At 41.9% G+C, this 24,526-nt stretch overlaps 1 protein-coding gene across 1 annotated transcript; it reads right to left on the bottom strand.

Moving 5' to 3' along the window:
• Positions 1-319: 319 nt before the first annotated feature.
• On the bottom strand, positions 320-24,117 carry LOC145913171 (mitogen-activated protein kinase kinase kinase 1-like). The gene is made up of 29 exons (XM_083000734.1): positions 23,803-24,117; positions 22,702-23,389; positions 22,537-22,640; positions 22,379-22,471; positions 22,198-22,254; positions 15,461-15,631; positions 14,875-14,988; positions 14,511-14,627; positions 13,252-13,397; positions 12,643-12,764; positions 11,556-11,713; positions 10,957-11,117; positions 10,413-10,545; positions 10,229-10,350; positions 9,846-9,937; positions 9,325-9,472; positions 8,906-9,041; positions 8,354-8,511; positions 7,608-8,013; positions 6,003-7,525; positions 5,803-5,875; positions 5,386-5,488; positions 4,959-5,227; positions 4,535-4,666; positions 4,186-4,348; positions 3,835-3,966; positions 3,402-3,544; positions 2,710-2,841; positions 320-2,394 (listed from the first exon to the last, which is right to left on the bottom strand). The coding sequence occupies exons 1-29, from the start codon at positions 24,001-24,003 to the stop codon at positions 2,248-2,250; spliced, it is 6,144 nt and encodes a 2,047-aa protein (XP_082856860.1). The 5' UTR covers positions 24,004-24,117; the 3' UTR covers positions 320-2,247.
• Positions 24,118-24,526: the final 409 nt, after the last annotated feature.

Genomic DNA, 24,526 nt, shown 5'->3' with positions numbered 1-24,526 from the left:
AAAATAACACATTGTTGAACTTGTTATTGCGTTAAGATAAAACGACTATAAAACCAAGTGGAACAAATTTAGCGTAGGCATATACGTTTATTTTTGAAACGCTCTGGATAAAAAAACACTGAAGACTCGGGTACCAGAAGAATTCTGGTTTTTGAGAGCTGCAGACAGGGTGTACACGCACTGTTTCGACCTGTATGAAACCCTACAGCAGCTCTCAATTATTATGGCTATTTTTGCACACACATTTATTCTGGTTTTGTTTCGTAAATCTCTAAATTTTGTTCATCGCTTTTTTCGCATGTAGCGTTACAGGCATTGAGACGCGGGGTTTCACTTGTATTTGCGATTGAGACACGAAACAACACACGAACAATACAAAGGTTTGCGCGACCGAAGTAGCGTTGCGACAAACACGGTCTTCTTCAACCATTTTCCACTTGACAACAATAACCAACGTACAGAATATATCTCAACAACACCAATGGTTACACTTCAATCCGGCTCATGACAGAGCAAAGAGTTCTTTTTACCACACCACGAACCATCGCAGAATTCCAAACGCGAACACGTACAATAAGCAGACGCCTTCCACAAACAGACCAATAGAAAACGACAGAGGAAAAACAACCTTTTCCCGGCGCTTATACAAGAGATACTTTAACAAAACAAGGTCAAGGTATTAAGTGATAACGTGGTAGTTACGTTACCGGGGTCAAGACCAAGAAGAAGGGTTCATTGAAAAGGGTAAAAAAGGAATATTTAAAGCTGAGAAACGTCCACAGTAATGGTAAAGGGTGACAGTGTTTAAGCGGGTAAGTTCGGGGTTTTGTCGATGAAAAAACTGGGAAAAAGTTAGATAGTTCACAGGGGAATGGCAGTAAATAAGGGGTAAAAACGACACGGAATACTTCAAATTAAGAATAGGACTATAATACAAATTGTATACGAAATTAGAAAACACCTTTCTCAGGCTAATTTTGAGTTCGTAGATGTAAATGTGGAGCAAACAAACACTACTATAGTTTGATATATATGTTGACAACAAAGTCAGCTTGTTTCTTGGGCACGGAGTAACTTTTAAGCCTCCAGGATTGTCAGAAATTTTGCTCACTAAGGCTCTAGCAAGCCATAGGGGTTATATTGTAAGCAGTGGTAGAAGGGTTTTATAATGGGGCACCTGGCGTGGAATTTCAACACAAAGGAATGACGATATATTGGCAACACACTGAGTATAAGAAGTAAATTTGTCAACCTTAAAATAAGCAACAAGAGAGTATGTACAGCGTATACGGCACAAAGTAATGTCAAATTCTCGACAGGATTACAATCATTCCCATTTATTACACAAACATAGTTTATATGATCCAGTAAGCCGTTTAAATTACCCTGGTGAATACAGCCGCACTCTACACAAAGACACAAGGATAGGTAAATTATAGCCACGAAAAAACGTATTTAAATGTGTTGTTACGATTCCGAGCCCGATACGTAAAAAACACACACATATATGTGTAAAAGTCGCTATCACCAGGCGTAGGGCATTCGCAGACGCAAAATACAAGCCGCAATAGTGGCACACAGGAGATATCCTGCAATACTGGCGGCAAGTGAATGGTCAGCCGATAAAGCAGCACTAAAACTTGAAAATACTTTTTTTGACGGGGAACTTCTAACAGCAAGAGTCGAACACGCACTTGGATGTGTAAAAAAACAAAATACTGCTCACGATGCAGCAGCTCCGGCATACACGCCCACTTGCAGAGAAGTGAGGCTTGGCAGAAAGTCTCATTTGACAGAAATATAGAACTGATACACGACCAAAAGATGGGCAAACGTTGTCAGAGAGGAAGTGATCGTTATATGAATGATGTGAAATATGAACGAGGATAAAATCTACAAAAAGCGGCGGCAATGAAGATGGGAGAATAAACACACTAGAAGAATACTAATACACGTAAATACTAATACACGTAAATACTAACACACGTAAATACTAAAAAAGGTATAAAAGTTGAAGTGAACACGTCTGAGTGTGACCTTGCAGTGTAAATATATGTGAACCAGCATAAAGTGGAGAGGCATTGGAATCGCGGACTCAGACAACCAAAAATCGGCTAAAACGGACAAATTACCACAAAATACGACATAAAAATAAGTTTGAGACGTCACAAACTTTGAGAGACTTCTAGAGACATCTCTATCCATCCTCTTTCCGAAGTAAACAATCCACAAACTTTGTCTCTGTTTTCACCAACGTATGAACACGGGGTGTTTCAATAGCTCGGACGCTGTGGGTCGGTCACGTGGGTCTGTTTGCAAGCACCTCCGGCAAAGATCTCGCATTGCAGGTGACAAAATTTCCGGTATTGGAGGCACGGTTGGAGAACTGGCGATCTGTAAGTTCAAGCGGCGTAATGTTAACAACTTCATACTCCATAGCTAGTTTAATGCACAAGAGTAGGTAAGGCGTATACGTGGGGTCAATACCCAAAAACAACATAACGGTAGTTTTTTGCACCAAGTGTAGATTGGTGACCCCGACGACTATATGTACAGTGGTGAACTCGAGAATAGTATCAGTGACCGAGAAAAACCAACGCAACAAAGCTATACTACAAGCGGTAAACCAAACTATGTTTATCAGAAGTGCAATGGTGACCCCGAAGGTAATTGGCAACAAATAATAATAATAAAAAAACTATAACCAACCTTAAATATAAGGGCCAGGTGGTTGGAGTGCATGTCGGCCTCCCAGGGGGGTTTCCCCGTCGCCATCTCGGTGACAACGCAACCACAACTCCACACGTCACAACTGCGTCCGTATTGCTCGCCTCGCAAAACCTGTTGCAACGAGAACGGGAATGATTACTAACTTGAAACATGAACCATGGTGGAGGGGTTGGAAAACCATACCTGGTGGTGCTGTACTTTAAATCCGACTTAATTTTCGGGCTGACTGTTACTTGTTCTTGCTTTGTGATATTCTTGCTCCTTGGTATTACATTGTTAGTATTTCATGAACTTTATCCAAATCCTCTGGTCATGACTTTTTCTATACATACCCTTCCAGTACATGCTAACACTGTCCAACACTTCAACAATGCTTTTCGTTGTTGTTGTTTTTTTCTCAAAAACCTTCCTATTTCCTACTTGCTGCAACTTACACATCGCATATGACTGACATAAACCGCACTATTTCTTCCGCGCTACTAACTACTAAATTACAACAAATAGTTTTACAAGTAAAACAGCTCCGGTCTTTCTCATAGTTGGGTCTCAACCATCCTTTCCTGTCAACAGTACTTTAGAAATGCAAAACTAAGTTTTTGTAGGAAACAGAAATACACAATCAGACATGTATCAGATTTTCCTACAAGAGTTTATATTATATCTTGGTTTACCTCTGGTGCCATGAAAGCAATTGTGCCCAACAACTGGCCCTGGAATTCCCCGGCGCCAGTTCCTTTGGAAGCCAGACGGGCTGCGGCCCCGAAATCGCTGATGCGTAACCGCTGTCCGGTTGAATCGATCAAGAGATTGGCACCTGAAAGAAACGTATGTTACACAAACAGTCAACGTAGTAATGTTTCATGCAATGACATGATTGGCCTGTAAACCTTACATAAGCAGTGTTATATTTCAAAACAACACCAATTATCTGCTCACATTTTCCCAAGTGCGTACCACTTTTATCCAAGACTTTGTTCAGGTGAAATATGTTAATATTTACAAATATTTTAGCAAGATTTACATTTTAAACATTTTTTTGTAGTGGTAAAACATGTGAAAACGTGGTTACAAATAATATTAAACAAGATTTCGGAGCACACAAACCTTTGATGTCCCTGTGTATAAGGTGTTGTTCGTGGATGTAAGTGAGTCCACGGAAGAGTTGCAGGGCGTAGTTGGTGATCACACTCTCGTTAAACGAACCGTAGTGAGAGAGCAGAGTTGAAACCGAACCACCTTCAATGTTAGACAATATTATTTTTCAACATCTTTGAATACTCCGGCCACAGACAAAAAACTTAACGTTAAAAAATACTATGCCAAAATTTACCCTCCGATAATGCACAAAAAATGTCAATACGGGCAAAAATAAAAGGTGCCAATGCATGGCATTAACTACATAGTTATGTGAGAAAGTATAGAAGTATAGGAACTATGTTGTGGCAAACCGCCTACCTGCACACCACTCAATGAAGACGTTGTACAAGGGCCCTTCCTTCGTAACACCGTGCAGACGTACAATGTTTGGGTGGTTAAGGTTCCTCATAAGTGCTATCTCTTCAGTGATAACAGCAAGCACTTGTTGTTGCTCAGCCGCTGAACAGCGGATGTAGTTGACCTGAGAAAAAAGAAGAACATTTAACGTTAAATTGCCATTCTATCTAAAAAGTAGAGTACACCTAGCTACTGTATTGGTGACCCCGAATAAAGTGTAACCATAAGCAGGTAGAATCGACTTACATGTAATTTAATAGGGTCGCGGGCATATAAAAGCGATTGAAAATACTTTAATACTAAGACAAACCTGTTTCACAGCCATCAGCGTGCCGGTAAACATATCTCTTGCTTGGAAACAAGCCGAAAATGCACCCAACCCGATTTGAGCCCCCTTCGACCATTGCTTGTTCTCTGTGTATTCCTGCTCAACGTTGGTGTTCTGTGTACGGAACATTTCGTTTGTTAAAATCCCACAAACTTATCAATAGGACTTTAACAAAAAGGCCATGATAAGGTAACTAATCTAAAATCAAAACTAGAATCCTTTCACATACTTACAACAGCAAAAAAGTTTTTTAAAGACAGTTGAGCCAAAATAGATATCGACACATTACAAAGAAAAGTTTTGCATTAAAGTCCAGAAAATGCTAATGTGGTTACGAAACTAGAATTCCCCTTCCAATTATCGTTTACAACAAGACAGAACTCTTAATTATGCCGTGTTCACATACCTCGTTCTGTACACGCACGATGTCGGTTTCCGTTTCTTCAAAGCTCAAATGCGGCACTAGCGGCAGGGCGTCTTGCACATAGCTCACCGCTAGAGTGTGCGCAAACATCTTGTCTTCTTCCTCAGCTATTTGCATGCGGCAGGAACAGTGCACCTCTAGATCGGCTTCGTAGCCCTCTACTGACGGGGCGGCCGATAAACGATGGCCGCTAGATGACGTCGGAGTGCTTGCATCGTCGGTGGCAGGAAAGCTACCCGGAGTTTGGACACCTTTGGGTAAAAAACGTGTTAAATGTTAAGTAAAGGTGTAGTAAAGGCACAAGGGGTGTACAAGGAGGGCACTACAAGTCAGTACAATACAATACATACCGTACAATATATCAGATCTCAGCTATGTAATATAGGCTAGTGGGGTTGTGGGTACTCACCGATTTCAGATTTAAAGGTGACAGGGGTTTTCTCTGCCAATGAATGATCGGATTCTGCAAGCAGATCCTCCACACTCGATGACAGACGAGCGTTCTGTTGTTTCTGTGGAAAGCGTTGTTGTAATGATTAACGTTTTCGTATCTATTTTTATTAATTATCCAGTAACGATTTGCGACAACAAAAAATTATAATAGAGAAGGGGGTTGAATTATTTGCATTTTCCGGTTTAGGCCAAGTTCAAAAACAAGCCTCGCGCCGATGGAATCTTTGTTTGTTTTATTTAATTTGACATCACCGGCGCAAAGCCTGGAGTGTGCACCTGGTCTAATAAAAAATGTTTTCCTTTCTTTAAATAATTTATCCTGTGAAACTGCAGGTGTGAAAATCTGGACTTTTCCTTGAGTAAAACTTGTCACCTTTAATTTGTCCCTTCCTTTGCGACGCGACAAACGGTTTGGGCGGACGGGCAGCTTGCGTGGGAGGCCTCGTCTATAAAAACACATAATAACGTGTACGTCCGCACTAAACTACAGGGTAGATACAATGCATGTCACCACTGTCAGGTAATCACAGAACAACACCACAAGACCGACTCGAAAGTAAAAAATCCACTCACTTTCTCACAGTAGCCGAGGAGCCCGACTCGGACGCTGACCACGTGATATCAGAAGCCGTCGAATTTTCCTCAGCACCTTCGTCCTCATTATTGGAAAGATGTTGTCCCCCTTCTGCCGAATGCAAGAGGGTTGCGGCGGGAGCTGATGGACAGCGGTTGTATTCTCTCGCAGAACCCGAAGGTCCCGGAGTATTTTCCTCCATAGATCGAGTCATGGTTGGACTTTCAGGGTCGTTGGCCGCATCTCGAGGAAGGGAGTTGGACTTGTGCTTGTGATAGTGAAGAAGAGCTCTCGGCTTCCTACTGCCTCCTGATCCGGAGGAGGAGGAGGAGGTTTGTCCGACTCTGCGAGGGATCCTGTCTGATGTTTCATCCAATCGCATGTTGGAGAGGGAGTCGCGCACGTGATCAAAAGGACGAGTTTCCTCATCAAACTGCGCCTCGCTTTCGGGGGTTGTGAGACCTTGACTTCTCCTTGCTTGTGAATGGTCGGATCGAAGGGACAACGCCTCACGTGACGCAGCGTCGGTGATGAAGCCGCTGTCTGTGGTGTTGCTGGTCGACGTTGCCGCAACCGAAGTTGATGATGACGTCAGACCAAAAGAGCGCCCGGGAGGTCCGGGGATTCCGCTGTTTTTCAAGATACCGCGGGTGGGAACCCGGCTGTTGCTTGAAGTTCCAACAAAGAGTGACAACTGTGGGTCTCCTGGACTCTGCGCCGGATCGTTTGATGTTGTTTCTTCCACAGTTTTCGGCATCAGGTGCGACTTCCGAGAGCTGGAGACGTTCTTTAAACCGTCTCTGTATCGCTCAACTGTTCCCCTACGCTCTATGCCCGCCTTCAACGCGAGTGGACGGCTGTGTGGAATAATGTCATCTTTTAGAGGCGAGGAAGACTTCTTTGGCGCAAAATCTGAAGGCGGCGACGATTTTTGCTTGCTACCATTATACCGCTTTGGTTGAGGAAGTTTGCGCGCTGAATTCGACGTTTGTCCTGGGGCAGAACTCTTCTGCGCTTCCTGGCGGTTTTGTTTTCGGTTGATGCTTTCCGCTAGCTCGCGCACGCTCATACGCCTCTCCGAAGCACGGCGGAAATCATCGCAACACGAAGCCGATGATGCCGAGGATTCCCGACTGCTACTTCGGTCGCGCGAAGATGCCCGAGCAAATCCGAAGTCGCTTTGACTTGATCTTGTGGGCGCCTGCGGCGAGTGGGTCTCGCGGAAAGCAGAGGAATCTGACTTAAGACGAAGAAGCGACGGTCTTTTGGGACGCTCGTTTCCTTTGGAAGGCACGGAGGCCAAAGCAGAAGGATTAACTGGTGTCACTGGTTCGGATTTGCTTACAGAAATGCTGGTTTCTGCCCTGTTGCTACCAGAATGCGAAGGTTTTGCGTATTGAGTGTGGCGAATCTCCTCTGCCCAACGTTCAGTAACATGCTGTGCGTTTTCTGCTTCTTGATTTCCTCCAGTCGCAACTTCAGGGTCTGGGCTGTGGCTTCGTATCGGTCGAAACAGAGATACCTAGGGTTGAAAATGTATTTCTTGAGGTGCTTACTGTGGTTGAACATAATAACAAGGGTTACATCAACCAAATAAAACTCACCTCAATCGCAGCATCCAGATTGGCTGTATCCACAGAGGAAGGGGGCGGGGTCGGTGGGTGTGTCCCCATGCAGGGGCTGGGTGGGTGGTGGGAATGCACCGGCTGTTCGTTGGACCCCCACAGAACGGTGGAATTTGGGGCGGCATGGGTGTATTGCCCCATTGAGTACGCCCCAACCCAGCTGTGGGGCCCGCTAGTGGGGTAATGGGGTTCCGTTAGGGACATAGATTGGGGCTGACGCCACCTGTGTGGGGCCGGATAAGAGGGGGGTACAGGCCGGGGCGCTTGGGATGAGGGGTTGGGGTATTGGGGTAAGTAGGGGTAATTTGAAGACTGTGGGGAGTGGATGTCAAGGACTTCGTTGTCGCCGAGATTGTCGTCGCTGTGGGATTGGTTCAGATCCAGTCTGTGTAACATAACATGGTATCTCACATTAGGTTCATATCAAATACTGGAAACATGTGGTGAATTTGTTTAACTCAGAAAAGGTCTCAGGACTAACTTCAAATATGAACTGTACGTTTCCGGTTTGGCAATGTTAAAAAGACTGATTCAGGGACTCTTTTGATGTAATTCAAAATTTTAATGGTATTGTTATGGGAATAGTACATGCAAGGGTGCATACGAATCTATGACAGCCCAGATGTGATTGACTCGAGATGTAACGCAAAAATGTACAAAATATGCTACTTAATTGTCACGTGTAAACTACATGACAATATGAAATGGTGAAAAGGTTTATTTACTTTATTCGTTCATCACGCCCTTGCTCTGAACGATCGCTCAACGCTTTCACTGCTCTCATCTTCTTCTTCAATCGTTGTGAACCCTCTGATGACGTATGTTGGGCGATAGACTCGAGTCGGTTCGACAACGGGGTGCTGGTGAGCGCCATAGTGTAAGCCTGTTGAACACAACATTTATATAGGTGTTAAATCTTTCGTATGCTTTTTCCCTTGTTAATATTTTACTAATTTTTGGAAAATAAATATTATATTATTGAGCTGACAGTAGTACGCACTGATGAGACCATACAGGTCGATGATTATCATGGCTCTTGAGCTTCTAGATGTATTATTATGTCATAGGTTTTAAACTTTTAACCACCCTAGATAATGCTTAAACTAAGTAGAAAGAAAATTCAAATAGGACGAAAAAAATTACTAATTTCTCACAGCGCAAATTAAGTTAATTTCAAACAGTGCCAAAGGTAAACCACGTAAAACACGTAAAACAAGATGTACAGGAATTCCCCGTGATGTTTTAACCTTAGAAAAAAGCATGAGATTGTCGCCTACCTGAAGGAACACGCGTCGTGCAATCTTGCATACTCGGGGCTGGGTAGTATTGCTCAAACAAGCTGAGGCGAAGTTCGCAATGCGGAGAATTCTTGCGGCCGGGGTGCTTTCGGTATCGCTTGAAGCACCGCTTTCACTGTATAAACGAACACGTGTTATGACTGTAAATTCAGGTTACAACCAGGGTTTGCAATCAGTGTCAGCTTTGCTTGCTATGCATGAAGAAACGGCATGTTCTGTTTGAATAGGGATTTACTTTCTTTTTCGTGTAGATTCTTTCCATTTGTTGAAATAACCACAACAAAACGGTTTTGTTTAAAGTTCTTTTCGATTTGATTCGTGTTTTGGCATAAACGGTGATTTTCTCTATGTGCGTTGCAAAAAAACTGTTAGGTGACACGGTTTATCGTACAGTTTACCTCAAGGTAACTTGAACTTTGAACTCGCGGAAGAGTTCGCCGAGAGCGTTGAGTCTTCCCAACATCCACTGCCAAGAGGATGTGTCCGGACCGCTCCCGAACTCAAGGAAGGAGAGAAGATAATCCACATCACCCACTCCTCGGGTTTCTTCACAATAATAAAGTTGAAAAATAAAAAATTGTTGAAATGTTGTACGTTAAAGAAACTAGGATTGTTGTGAAGGTATAGTATACTTAAATTACTTGGGTACAAATTTTAAATCGTCTACAATTTCAAACAATTGTTAGAGTTCAAAGAGTTATTTTAGAACAATTAGTGCCCGCAGCAAAAAAAGGCATATTGCCAAGTAATGTGTCGACGTAATACTTACGAGCAAATATGAATGACTGCTTTTGTGCAATTATAAAACTATCGACGGTTATGGATTAGGACAACCGACTTGAGATTTTTCCGATTTTCCGATTTTAACCATGGTTGTTTGTTTTTTTAGCTTTTCACAAGAAATAAAAGTTAAACCCACCTTCCGATACAATCTCTTTCCCAATAGCAAGTTCGCCATCTTGGCCCCGACATAATTCCATAACCGTGCTGACTGATAACTGAACAGTTCGTCTATAACACGAGATGTGGTTTAGCAAAGGAATACTACCTGACTAATGTGGGCAAAATATTAGATATAACTTACAAACGGGTTTACTTATAAATCTAAGAATGAAAAGTCTGGTACACAATTGGTAATTTAATGGTTAGACGTTTTATTACAAAAGGTTGATTATAAGTGTTGATATTCTCAGAAGCATAAATTAACTGGACCGTCAGTTTTTCAACCGCGGCAAACTAGCAACACATTAGTTGTTACTATATGTAGGATTCTAAAGCAAATAAAATAACGTGGGACCAAACCTATTGGAATCAGCGCATTTCAATAATATCGTCTCGATAACCGGAGCCAGAAGGTGCTGAAAATGGGTGACATCGTCTTCGGTTCGACATTGTGTGTAGGCCATCATAGCCCGCAAAGTCCTCTGTTAAGTATATTAAGTCAATTAGTTACAATAGCACATAAAGAGGTAAAAAAGTTCCGTACCAGAGCAGTGATGTAGACTCTATACTCAGGGTCCGCGCAAACCATTGCGAGAATGGCGCAGCATGAGGCGATACTCGGGTTGTTTGCGATCGAAGTTGAATGGCTTCCATCACCCTGTCCGCCCATAGAGGAACTACAACAGAACCAATGTATTTACACCGGGGAGAAGAGTAGTGAAGATCCCACATAGGTCATTGCAAAATCGCCAAGACTCCTTGTCGTAATATTCCACTTTTTAAAAGTTATAGCTCTACTACTGACAACTGTATGTGATCCTGCTGGTTTTAGGATCGTTGCTTTTACAGTCTTGTAAAAAGTGATTTCTGCGACTAACCAAGTTGTAAGCAAACTATTTCAAAGACACCTAATTTCAAGAATATGGGCGACGTCTATTCCATATCGCTGCAAAGCAAAGCAATTATGACAATTATCTGAGCGGATTCGAGGGTATTCAATTAGCTGGCACAGCGATAACTCAAACCCAATCACCAAAATCACTGAAAACTTCCTCTGTAACGTACAACGGACAGAATCGTTAACAAACCTGTCAGAATCGTCCGATTGTCGTTCCTCGCGCTCCGATGACGTCATCTGGCTATTGGTCAGCAAAGCTCCGGTGATGTCATGCGATAGACGACGGAGAGCATTCTCCCTGACGTTGGGATGGGACGAGAAGAGACAAGTAACCATTTCCCAACCGAAAGCCTGAAGTAGAAACATTTATAGCAGGCTATACGGATGGAGTAAAAAGTGCGACTTATTGTGCTTGATTGAGTTCAACGGTTGGTATCGCAGTATGTTTTCGTTTGATATTAGAAATTATGGAGCACAACATGTTGATGTACTCAGCTTAATTTTAAAAACAATTGTCCAAACTATACTAAATATTACTATGCTCAGTTTCGGTTTTTACTGTAACTGTTTTCAATGATAATGATGAACGGAACAATTTGGACTGCAGCAATATGTAAGCATACCGGGAGCTACAAAACGAACAATTAAAAAACACTACAAATTCAAGAACAAAAAAAACGGAAAAAAACCTTCAACAACCATACTATCTTGCCAACCAAATAAAACAACGCGCCAACTGCTTTTATTGCAACACTAATCAGTAAAGTTTTCCACCCAAGAATAGTTTACCTGTATCCACGCATCCGCCACCTCAGCATATTCAGCCGGTATCTCGATCATAAGAGGACCACCCATGCCCGAGCCATGCGAAGGATCAGCCGGTTTCCAAACTACACGACATAGTGGGCACTTCAGCGGGCCTCCGTTCCTTCGGCATTCCTCCGCCCCTAAAAACAAAATGTGTCAAATTTTCGCTGTTAGATACGTACCCATTTTCCGTGCTATTGAAGTGGTAATGAAAATAGGTCGTAGTTACAATTCGTATCTTTATTAACAAGCTATGAACTGAACAATTACATACAAAACACATGGGTTTACTCGACGTATACGTGCCTGTTTGCAATTCGTGTAGTGGGCCAAAATAAGCGATCAGTCACATTGTTAATTGAACCAAAAAATCTATCACTAAAATAATGTTGGCAAAAACGTTTTGATTTAAACATTGATTCGGTTACCATTGTGTTTGTGGGAAGCAGTATACGTCACAGTTTAACGTAACCCTTATTCGGAAAAGTCGCAGAGACCCAACAACAAAAAAGCGCAACTCCAAATGTCATCCAGAACTCGTTATTCAACATCAACTTTGCCCAGTTAACAGAGTAGTGACAGAGCTGGCTAGTTACGTGCGTCAACTGGTAAAACGCAGAAAAGCACATGCCAACTCAAAACAGACAGTGCATGGGTAATTTAAACCCGTAACAAACATTGGTATATACAAGCGCACCGCAGGAATGTTAGTTGGTCGCCCTGACGTACATTACTATACAACGACTATAGGGCGCATTTTTTCACTTTGGCGAGGGCGGGACTGCACGCCGTTATACGTCCAAAGTTCAATAAAATAGCAAAATCCTGCTTTATGTAATAATATTACGTCATAGTAGTGATTTCATATTTTTCAAATTTATCTATCTGCAGTGGTTGCAGATTTTTAGCAGCAAGCCAGTCAAAATAAGTTTGAAGCAAATTCGGTAATGTTTTATGCAATGGCATGATCGCCTATCTCGCTCAAATTTGTTAGAAAAAAGTGGCTGATCCAGTTAGGCTGCAATGCTTGGGCTGCCGAAGCCTGTAAACCTTATGCCAGCAAACTCACATATGTTGACACAGTGGGTGTGAAGCTTGTTTCTACATCCAACCTCACAAACCGTGACCGACTCCCCGTCGACCATCTGCAGGAGGCAAATCGGACAACTTTCTTCCTCGCCTTTGGACGAACTACAGGAAAATAACAGGTTAAGTCGGTTGCAATGCTTCAGATAACACTAGTTGTATCTAAAATTTTCAATCTTTGACAATTAATTGATTGCTTGGTTGCTCCAGAAGATGGATAAAGCAGTGGGACAATTTCGTGTGTATTTTTACTGTTAGTTTGACAGTTTGTATTGAGAAAAGCTCTGTGATGTTTGTCTACAAATATAGGCGATGTATATTTTTTAATTGATAACCTAGTAAAACGAACGACTTGGGATTCGATACAGTGTCAGTTTGTAGTTAAATATTACCCTGCAAAGTGATAAGACGCAAGAAAAAGGAGCTACAACAGATATATCAGTACGAAATGTTTTGTTAAAACTCGCCGAAACGAGTCAGGGCAGCTGACAGAACAATAACAAGCAATCGACAACATTGGGATGCACCTGGACGGCGTTCCCCGACGGGCAATCGATCAAGACATGTTTAGGAAATATTTTTGTCAAAATACCTTTGGTCGTCGCTGTTACTTGATACATCCGGGTGTTTATCGGTTCCGTTTGCGAGGTGGGAGACGAGACGCTGCACTCTGGACTTCTTCTTGGGTGAAATGCGGTTGTTGCAACGTTCGTGGTAACTTCTGAACAAACTCTCGACCTGCAAGGAGAAGCATTTAGACAATATTTAAATGCCAGCCTCCACTTTCAATCAAATTCCAGAAGCTTTCTAATATGTTCATTTTTCTTTGACGTGTTTTGCAAGTCGCATAAATTATTTAGGATTGCAAAGGATTTAGGCTGGGAAAAAGTATGTACGATTTAATTTGTGTTTTTTAAATGTTTTAATATTTCACGTTGTTCCGACTAGTTCCACAAAACATACAACATGTAGTGTAAAGGTACGTGACAGACAAGTTGTGACGTCAGCAAGTGCCCAATTTAATCTTCCAACAAGGTCAACTTTAGAACAAATAGTATGTTTCCCAGCGTGCGCAGGTTTACCGCAAACAGCCTGGACTATTTTATGTGCGGTGCCCAAGGGCAGATATTTACTGATATTCCCCCCTATTACTGCCCACTATTAGCAGCAACACCGAAAAATCGCGACACAATATTAAGAAAACCTTGGGCTGTTCCGCGTATTCTGAAAACGTGCGTTTCCACCTAATTGCACATAAGCAGAATAGGCGCACATCATTAGTTTTTCCAAAGTTCGTGCAAACCCATTCGTTTAGGTGATTAATTCTGCACGAGGGTATTTCCTGCCTTTTTGAAAAACGTGAAGCAATTCTTTCATTAGGATTAGCTCAACTACCGAGGTTTAATACTTTCTTTACACATCAAGTCTTGTAAGATGTTCAACTACACAATTGGCATTTCTATATTCTATAAACAAAGTATTTGCTGCCACTGCCCTGCATGAAATATTTTAAGGCCATGCCGACTATTTTTCATCAATAAATATTTAAATAAAGTAGGCAAATAACGTAGCCACCAATTGAGAAATACACGTGCTTTTTTAAGTTATCAAAAACAATGATTTGTTGCATTTAGAGAATAATCAACGGTGATTTCTGAATAACAAGAACATTTTTACAGTGGATTCCAACAGGTACCAATATGCAATACATTAAAACTACGTTTAATTTGGCCTTGACGGCAGCTGTAAATGAAGGGCATTAATCCGCAACACCTGTCTCTGACCATCAAAGCCAGCACCGACGTATTTTGAAGACACGTTGAATATGATTTAGGCGCGATGGAGTCTTACCTCGTAATTTTTCAGAGTTCTTCTCCAGAGTAGATTGCTTGTCGCCTCCAGTTGGAAAACTCGCAACATGACGAAGAGAACGTGGACGCAAAACTGACCACGGCCGCAGTTACAAGTCTGAAAAATAGATTGAAGTCAAAGATATGCTTTTAGTTTACATGCAAGCGTATCCTTGAGACGTTTAGTTAAACGTTAGTTGTTGGTGTGTCAATCACAGAAAGAGCTTTAGTCATATGAATGGGTCACGTAGGTTACTTTGCACAATCACTATCCGTTTCACACAATTAGCACTCAAATCTTCCAGACTATGAAGATTACTTTACACAGTAACTGCAAATATTGAAACACACAGAACACCATTCACCTGCGGACCCACTATGACCAGATACTTGTGCTCAGGGGAATCCCCACCGATGCGAAACGAATTGGGGCCGTTCTGTTGCAGGAGGTAGAGACGCGCCTTCAGCACCCGGCTTATCTGCGCAAATGTTACAGCAATTAGGCCCAAAGCCTTGCTCCAGCCCACCCGGTGCGTCGCATATATCAAGTGTGCGAATATCTAGAATAGATTTTCCAAGCCGCCAATTCTCTGTTATTGCGATACGGGGCTTTGGTGAAAGAAACTGGGAATTTTGATGGATTGAGATACGCTGGCGAGGTGTAGCACAGTTTTGTGTGTGCGAATGTGGGCAATTCTGGTGGGTGAATCTATAAGCAGTGGGCGGCTATTTTTGTCTGCGTACGCCATCAACGTCACCGTGAAATTGCCAAATGAGCACTGGCGGTTATAAGAGCAAATGAATATGATTGATGAACATAGAATTTGTTCGTTTTCTGGGCACAAAAGCATGCGAGCGGACAGGGGGGCTTCAGGGCGGAATTCAACCGAATTACTCTAATGTTGTCGATGGTTCTTGTTCACCCATTGTTCACAGAAAACCAGAACAAACCTTTTTGGACGTCACTTCCGGACTGTAGGGGGAAACCCCGTCTGTGTTGGGTGATGGGGGCCGTCGGTTGGGGGACGGGTTGCGACCCTTGGGCGAAGCGTTGCGTCCCCGGGAAATCCCCCTGCTTGTAGGGCTACCCACTCGTTTTGAATAGGGACTCGTTCGACCAGCCTGTAAATGTAAATTTTGAAAAGCATTACAGCGGCTTTGTCAACTATAATTTCACAAATTTCCTGGCATAAGAATGTAAAACACATTATCTGATGCAGAGCTGCTATTGCTGTCAGTCTCCAGTGTAGCATTATTTGCGATAATTACCGTTCCGGTAGTTTACATCACCTGATGGTTTAATTTCACACAAAAAATCTTGTGGTGAATTACATATAAGTAGAATTGCTGCATGTGGACGAAATTAACTTTACTTAAGGACTTCCACCATACGTACAATTAAGTAGTGGCGACTACAGATTAAAATTTAAAGTAAAGTTTATTGTTTCGACCTGAGGAATTGTCAGGAGACGCATCGACACGAGCAAATATTCTATTCATAAACCGCATGACGAATTCTTCGCCCCACTATCATAACCAATTGTTATGTGGCGGTTAGAAACACCTGCAGCCGTTTACGGTCGTTGTAAAATCAACCACCGTTTAAAAACACCAATCGGTTCCATACAATACATCTGAAACCACCTCAACACTGTAAATCGCCCAGAACCCCAAAACCCAAACTTAGCTCAGCGAAAACACAAATTATGACAGACAAGACGAGAAGCCAGCGAACCAAATCCGAATGACATTTGAGACGAGCATGAGAGCAAAGAGTCTGCAGTGCTACACGCGTCCGTCCTTCGGTACGGAGTTGTCTTACTCCTAAGGGGGCTCGCAATGCCATTACCGGTGGCACTATCAACACAGTGGGTCAAGTCTGCTTAAGAAGCGCGGCGATATTGGATCCATATGGGTTAGCGGAGTGCATAAAACGCACGGGCAGGGATGCACGTCAGTGGTGGATGAGTAATACTGTGAAGAATGCGGACGGATGGAAGTACTTTGAACCGGATTCTACCTCGTATTTGTGCAGGGTAGCGGTTCATATTTGCATGCGATGCTTGCATTTTTGTAATTCCACAAGGAAATTTAATACGCTGCTAGACGGACGCCCCTGAAATTATAGGCCAAGGAGAAAAAAGGCAACGTTGATTTGGTGAAACGTATATGATGCAATCCCACATTTTCTTTTATAAGGAAATGCTTTTTTGTCAGTTTATGGGACTACATACATCCACCTCTACAGCAACATTCCACGTGAAACAACATTGTTTACAGGGAACGAGCCATGAATAATACCACACCACCTCGGCTTATGAAACCTCAAAATAAAAGCCGTTGACATACCGCAATAATTTCTTTGAGGACAAGCTGGCTATAAAATATTAATAATTTATCGCTCAGCAAGCCACGCAGAGACGCAACCGAAACGCACGACCATCGCCAGCGCCTACGGCATCGAATCACGTGATTGCTAATCCGCCAATTAGAAAGCAAAGGATCGGAGGAGTGTTTCGCGCTGATCTGAAGTGGATTTTTTGAGTGCTATGGCACCGTGAATGGCTTGGTGTACCAAGCCTCTAATTGCGGGTAATTGCGAAATACCAAGTTCCAAAAAAGCTACATTATAACAGGGATTTAAGCGAAGCAAAATAACATTTAAAATCACCGTTCAGACCATTTAAATAAGACGAAAACTGACAATGTGGTTTATGACACAAAATCAGCATTTGCGTTTTCAAATCAAAATATCATTCTGACGTGGGCCCTCCACTATAACTTTAGACTTGTGATCTGCGACTCGCGAAAAAACTTACACATGTGGATTAAAACCCGACATAGCGCGATCATAAGAGAAAATAGCCTACATAAATTAGTAGAACGTACAAAATGTTGGTAACTGCTAACAAACAAACAAACAAGTAATAAATATGTGAAACCGATCCCAGAACATTACTTAAGTGACTCCGGGCTATCGGTTTCACATCAGTGCAGATTTTATGTAGCAATCATTTCAACGAAGAGGCCGAGTTTTAGAGGAATGCTCGCCTACCAGCTGTCTCAACCTCGGCTCTTCAAACCTTTTTTGAGTTTTTCTTTGCCTTCAGAAAACTGAAGTCGACTCGAATTTTCAGATTGGCGTGAAACAATTTGGATCGTTTTTAAGTTGGTTCCCAGGGATAATGTTAACAATGCACAGGGCGGCCACCGGCAGTTATCTATTTGTTCTTTTCCCTTTCAAGTTCATACACAATTATGTGTGACGCAGAATTGGACGAGATAGGGTCTTAAGACTTTGCTTTTAGTATTGTTTTATTTTTGTATGTTGTATTCATCAATAGTTGCAGTTAGTGACATTTTAGTATAGCTATAAACTTTTACGGATGCCCGGTATACCAGACCATTACGCAAAAACATTAGTAGCTCCACTCGTTATGTAAATAAAAGCATGTGAAACTGAAGTGAAATAAACACACAATGCTAAGACGGTACATGGTGGCTTGCAGAAGTAACAGTTGCAAAGTCAACCAAACGTTCTTTCGTTTGGGTATCGTCCACGGGGAAGGTCAGGTAGCAAATCTTCACGTATGAAGTACCTTGCAAGGATGTGGGAGGGCTTGACGTAACAATGCACACCCCCACCTCGTTGCACGATGGTTGTGTAACAAAATTGAGTGACGAAGTTTTGACACATTGACCGTGAAATCAATGCAAAAATCGTTAGACCACAAAGAAGCGGGCGTCGAAAAATCGGTCAGTTTTTGATTGATGCGATGGAAGTTAATGCAACTCTCACTTTGAGTGATGTGGGTTGACTTTTTTATGAGTGAAATAGAACAGTGTGGCCATACACTGGCAAGCAACAAATGTGGAGCTGTTTCATCGTAGAGCTGCAGGTGGGGTCAAAAAACCAACAACTAAAATAATAAATTCCTTGGAATTCACCAAATCAGTTCTCTACTACAGAACACACACACACATATAAACCCGACGAAGGTCATTGCAGTAACTCAAATAAAGCAACGTCGCCGAAGCGTGAATTCGCTCTCGGGTGGAAAGGCTCACAGCCAAAGCCACCGCTTTCCAAGGAGTCGCCGCGAAGATCGAACTATCGTCGTTACGTCACGCTTCGCTGCGGTTCAGTTATGAAGGGACAACTCCCCACACTTTCTACTCCGGAAACGACAACCTTGTGCTCGCAGACTTCAGGCCCTTGGGAGGTGCTACCAGCCCGCGTCGGCATCTTGTCCTCACGCCGCGTAAACAACTCAGTACGTTTTGATTTTTGGACATACTGACTGTGGGGTTGCTATAAGACTCCATGCATTAGACTCTTATATCTGAATCTCCCGGTTTTGAAACAAACAGATTGATCAAATACCGTTAGAACGTACCGGGGCAAGTTATAGGGAATTGAAATCAAATTGTTCTTCCCTAAAAAAACAAAGCTCACTTGACTTGAGGTTATATTAATTTTTTCCTTTACAAACGTATCGGTTGTTCACAAGCAATAAAGCCAACAATGATTTTTATTGAACTACAGACAGGGCTACTGTTTCGACCTAACAGGTCTCAAGAGCAAATCCTTCTCTTCCAACCATTCTGAATGCCATGAGGAGGTGTTTAATTGTGGAGTATTTACCAACTAAACTACACAATTGCGCAACTCATATAGTACGCCAAGAAATTGGTCAGAAGGAAAACAAAACCATTGTGTTGACCTAAAGCGAGGCCACGCAGGTCCATTCGTTGTAATGTGATAGCTACGGAAAAGCACTACACCGTCTAGCTGTTGATTTAAGCGCAGGACGTCACCAGAAAATATTCAGGTGATCCAAGAAATGGTTTCCAATCATCAAAACATGTGGTAACCGATTGGCAAATTTTAGTTATGAAATTAATTAAAAAGTTTGTTTTGTTAATACTGATGTGGCGATTTCCTATTGGCTACGTTACGAATTAAATACGAGTTCCTATTGGTTGTTGGCTGCATTCGCAAAGCAGCGAAGAGTATGTGGGCGTTTCCGGCATTGCTTCGTATGGAAGTTGTGAACAACATTTTTCGAGCAATCCAACGCCACAGTTGTCCTTGTCCAAACCAACAAGGCCGAAAACGGAGATCATTGAAACGTTCGACAGTAAATGTCAAAAGTTGAACTGCCATTGCTGCATTCGGGCGAATTTTTTTTCCATTAACAAATCGTTCACGCTGTAGATTGTTTTACTGGTCATGAATAGCTTTTCGAAGGCGGAGAGGAGTTTATTACATGGAGGCAATATTTGAATTGCCGCAAAAGATACAAGTACACCGCCGACCAATCCGCGTAAAATCCAGTCACCTGTAATTCTCTACACGAGGTGATCGTTAAAATTGTGCACAGGGACCAAACACGAGTATGTGCTCGGTTACACGGTTTAAAGTCGTTGCCTGAAACGAAAGCACATTTTATCGCTTTTGCACAAACTGTAATCGCATGTATCGATTTGTGGTGTCTATGTAGTGGTTACACTATAGCTTTATGCCAGGGCTTATAAGTTGATCAACAAACTGAAGAAATCAATATCGTTTTATCGGCGCCACGGTTTAAGAGTAAACTTAGGGGGAGTGGGAGCCACACTCGCTGAGAAAGGGCGGCTTGGTGAACTAAAGTTGGCAAAAAGGTAAAATTACACCAATCAGATTTACTTCTTCTATATAATAAGCAATAACACAATGTATTCGTGTAACGTTAAGGGTGTAATGTGTACACTTTTCAAAGCAGCAAGCGGTGCACTTGCTTTACCCACAAAACATGCATGCGGCTTTGTTTAAAAAACGACCGACTTAAATCTACAAACTTGCGGGCGAAGATCACAAAAAAAAATCAATACGTATCCGCAAGCAACCCTGGTACCCGAGGGAACTGACTTCACACAAGTCGAAATCACAACAGAAGGCCCTCGCAGTTGGGAGCAAAACGCCCGGGACACGAATATAATGCGGTCGACGCGGAACGCAGAAAAGCGGTTTCCTATGTTTCAGACGACAGCGAAATGGTGGCAGTGGTGTGAAGCTTTAAAGAACGCCTCGGTTGTTACGACAAATGTACGCGTTTGTTGCTCGGCGCCTGCGCGGTTTGTCGACCTATTGCGAAGTTTACAGTGGAGCAGCCTTTTCCTTCGTGATTTCGGTTGTCTGCAAACGTAGTTCTCAACGCTATCTATTGCAATAGCACAGGCAATCCTGATACCAACTACATTTTTTCATACATGACAAAAAGTCAAACGTAAAGTTACAAATACACGTCTAAATTAGATTCTTTCAACTTTTATAACAGCTCCAATACAATTGTGAAAGCCTTTGGCGCGTCCAACTTAGAAAATTGCTGCGTTATACCCAAGTCGAGCAAGAGGCAAGTCATAAGCAATGACACATATGGAAACCAGACAAATCACGATACCACTTCCGACAATCAATGTTGCAACTTATATGGAAAGGATTGGAACAAACCATAACGAACGACTTTCTTGGTAACAGTGATGGTTCACGCCCAAAATTTCGAGTCACGCATCTCATTCCAAATAATTTATTTCAAATGTAATTTTAGAACTCTTTTGCGGGAAGATACTTTTTAATCTTATCAAAGGCATTAACAACAGTGCCGTAACGGCATTCAACAAATAGCGAATCCTCAGCGAGAGACGAAACAATCCTATTGCGGCGAATGCAATCCTTTGGGTGTCGCAAAGTTCCAACGATCAATACATTACAGAACCACGGAAGACAATTTACTGCCGCGCGGACCAATTAGCAGAACAGGTCCTTATTTTTGTCGAGGTTTCAAAAACACCAATCTTGTGTAGGAGGTGTATAATACATTTCACAAGTGAGACTTCTATATGCATGTATTGGGTTTATATTACAGCGCGTTGTCATTTTATCGCGTAAGGTCAGCTCAAAAGAAACGCTGTTGCGTCATCCACGAAGGCAAGGCAAATTTTATTCCTTAGTAAACATGGGTGGACCTGGCAGTGAAAAATCTGTGCTGCTCAACAAACCCGTCTCGTGATCACATCGAAATCATATATATTCAGACAATTGTTTTGTTTTTCCTTGAAACAAAACTAATAAACAACGCACTCAATCGACGAATTTGAGCGTTTTTGCTGAGTGGGTCACGGCAGTATTAACGCCGCGTGTCACATTGTCGATGCGATTTCAACAAGAAACTAACTGGAGTTCTGCGAATGCCCTCAGGGCAAACGGCAAATCATCCAACAATCGAAGATTGCGTTTGTTGTGCCGCGCATGCAAATTCTCGCTTCCAAAAACAAGCGAGAAAATCGGGCGTTTTGAAGTTTTGGCCGTCAGCTAAGAGGACACTCGAATCTCTACCGGCTCACCCAATAATGGGCTGTGCTATGGCTGCACAGCTGAGGCCTACTGGATGGTATGTGTTTAGCTGTGTATGCATATCTCAAACATTCGGATAACCCGACATGAAAAACGCATTTTTTTCTTAAATTGGCAGCCTTAACTCACAATAATCCTTCAATCCATTCTAAATATCTTGCAAAACATTGGCTAGCCATGAACAAATTCATTCATTAAAGAACGCATTCCCGGTTTTGTCGGGTAAATTATCCATAGCAAGTTTCAAACAGTTGGCATGGAAAAAAACACCAAACCGCAGTTGTGTACTTACAGTTATGGGTGAGCCCCTTCTTCGTGAAGTACGTGGTGACCCCGGCCTGCTTGATGCCTAAAATATAAGTTATGTTATACACACTTACACCAACTAAGTACAGCAAATTATACATCAAACAAGTACTTGGACAAAATGCATTCATAGCAACTGGGCATTTAAAAGGTAAATAGCAACTTACTTTGCTGGGACCTGGAGCTTTTATCTTTTTGGCAGCTGCCAATGCCAGGTGTTCCAACTCTGCATTTGGTTGGTTAATTAACTGCTTGGCCACCTTGGGGAAATAATCAAAGATAGCCACATGTGTGTATGTATATATAGGGATAAAAAAATATTCACCACTGGGCCCTTTTGTCTTATTTGGTTTAGAATCGTTTCATTGGAAGCTGACGTGTTTGGCTGGTGCCTTTCCACACTTTCAGTCCCTTCAGCTGAAGTAACCTCTGTCAAAAATATGATTCAGACTTTACAATAAGACCGGGGGACCTTGCATAATACACAAACCTTGGGAGGAAGTTGTCGCAATATTTTCTGCTTGGAGCCTTTCCGAGTCAGACTTTTGGCTTCTAGGGGCAGATAAGTTGTGCTTGTAGTGTTGCCTTAATTTTTCACGTATACTCGCTGTGCCATTCCCTGGAAGCAATGAACCTGTGTACGGCAATCTGTGGCTCGAACTTGGAACATTTGCAGGTGGGTTTGGTGACGAGGGACTTAACAATTCATCGCCCACTGTTATTTCTTGGACGGACTGCTCTTGTGGGATTTTGCATTTGCCTTGAACAGCAGCATTAGTTGAGTCTACAGAGATGGGATCATTTTTTCTTGGGTGGACAACCACACCTCTCATTTCTCTTGTCAAAACATTATCCAGGACTTGCCTGGCAGATGTGGCCATTTGCATTTGAATAGCTCTTGGTTTACCAGTTCCAGGTCGACTTTGAACTGGTGTTCTACGCTCTAACGTCCTTAGGTTTTTAGCCTGAGATGACACCTTTTTTAATGCTGCATCTTGCACATGAGCATGTCCACTATCTTGGACCTTCGGCTTTTCGCTCAATCTTTCATTAGACGTTTTCCTTCTCGAATTTGAACCAGAAATAACAACATCTTTTCTTTGCATTTGGTTACAATTAGAAGCTGTAGATGATTTGGTTCCTGATGGCAATCTGCTTGCATTCATCTGCATTGTGTCCTAAAAGGAAAAAACAACTGGAGACTTCCACGACATGATATATATCTATATATATATATGCATATATATACAACAGTTTGGAAAAATATCCATAATTACACAATATTCAATCTGGTATAAAGTTTGCACCAACTTTTTTTGCTATATGTATACATTGGAACATAACTGATCAATTTATAAACTTTAAGCAAACTAAACAGCTCGTTTGACTTCCTAGTTCATGCTAAAAATTTACACTCATATATATAAAACAGACTTTTTTCACGCCATTGCACTGCAGCCAAGCAGGGATAAACCACTACATTTTTCTTTCATGCAACAGTAGAACTAAGTTTCATTGAATCATTGCATCATTTTCCCAGTGTAAAACTGGTTAGGTGTTAATTCCTACACAAACACAAACCAGTACATACATTTGGATGGCTGCTTTCTGGTGACTGAGGTGCTGACTTGTTAGTAGGTGCATTTGCTTTTATTGGTGATGTTGCTTTTATTGGTGATGGCAAGGTTCTCCTTCCAATTTTTCGATTGAATTGCCGCTTCATAGTTTCCAAGCGACTGTTGTGATTTCTGGTTGCTAAATCCATATCATCTCCATTTGATGATGCAGCCATGCTTCTTTAGTATATATATGTCCAATAATACTTATTCATATCATTCCAACATGATAGTCCACGCAACATCACATGCCCAGCACTTGTCAGGCAACTACACAACATCAGTGTCTTACGTCTGTACAAAAAATACCATTTAAACAGTAATTATAATTGTTACCGCAACAATTCTTTCCATAACATAATCCACAAATAACAATAAAAATGATCGTTTCTGATGCGAACTACTTATTCCTAAAGAAGACTACATCACAATCGACCGCTTTTGGAATCGAGCGAGCGCATTGTTTTGGAAACGTGCCTTTTTTTCCTTCTTCAAGTTTCTAGTTCCGAAATTCTGGTTTCAGGAAAGTGTCCTGAGCACTTTTTTTCTAGAAAAGACTTTAAAATTTTTATGCATTTTTTTTCCATTGAATTTGTACTAACAAACATTTTAAAATTTGTCGTCCTTTTCAAATATTAAAGAACTTGGGTATGTATCCACAATATCATATTTTTCATATATTATGTTGTGATTTTGTAG

Source organism: Ascidia mentula, chromosome 9 (genome assembly GCF_947561715.1).
Source record: "Ascidia mentula chromosome 9, kaAscMent1.1, whole genome shotgun sequence".
NCBI classification, from domain to species: domain Eukaryota; kingdom Metazoa; phylum Chordata; class Ascidiacea; order Phlebobranchia; family Ascidiidae; genus Ascidia; species Ascidia mentula.
This window is presented reverse-complemented; position numbering and strand designations above follow the sequence as displayed.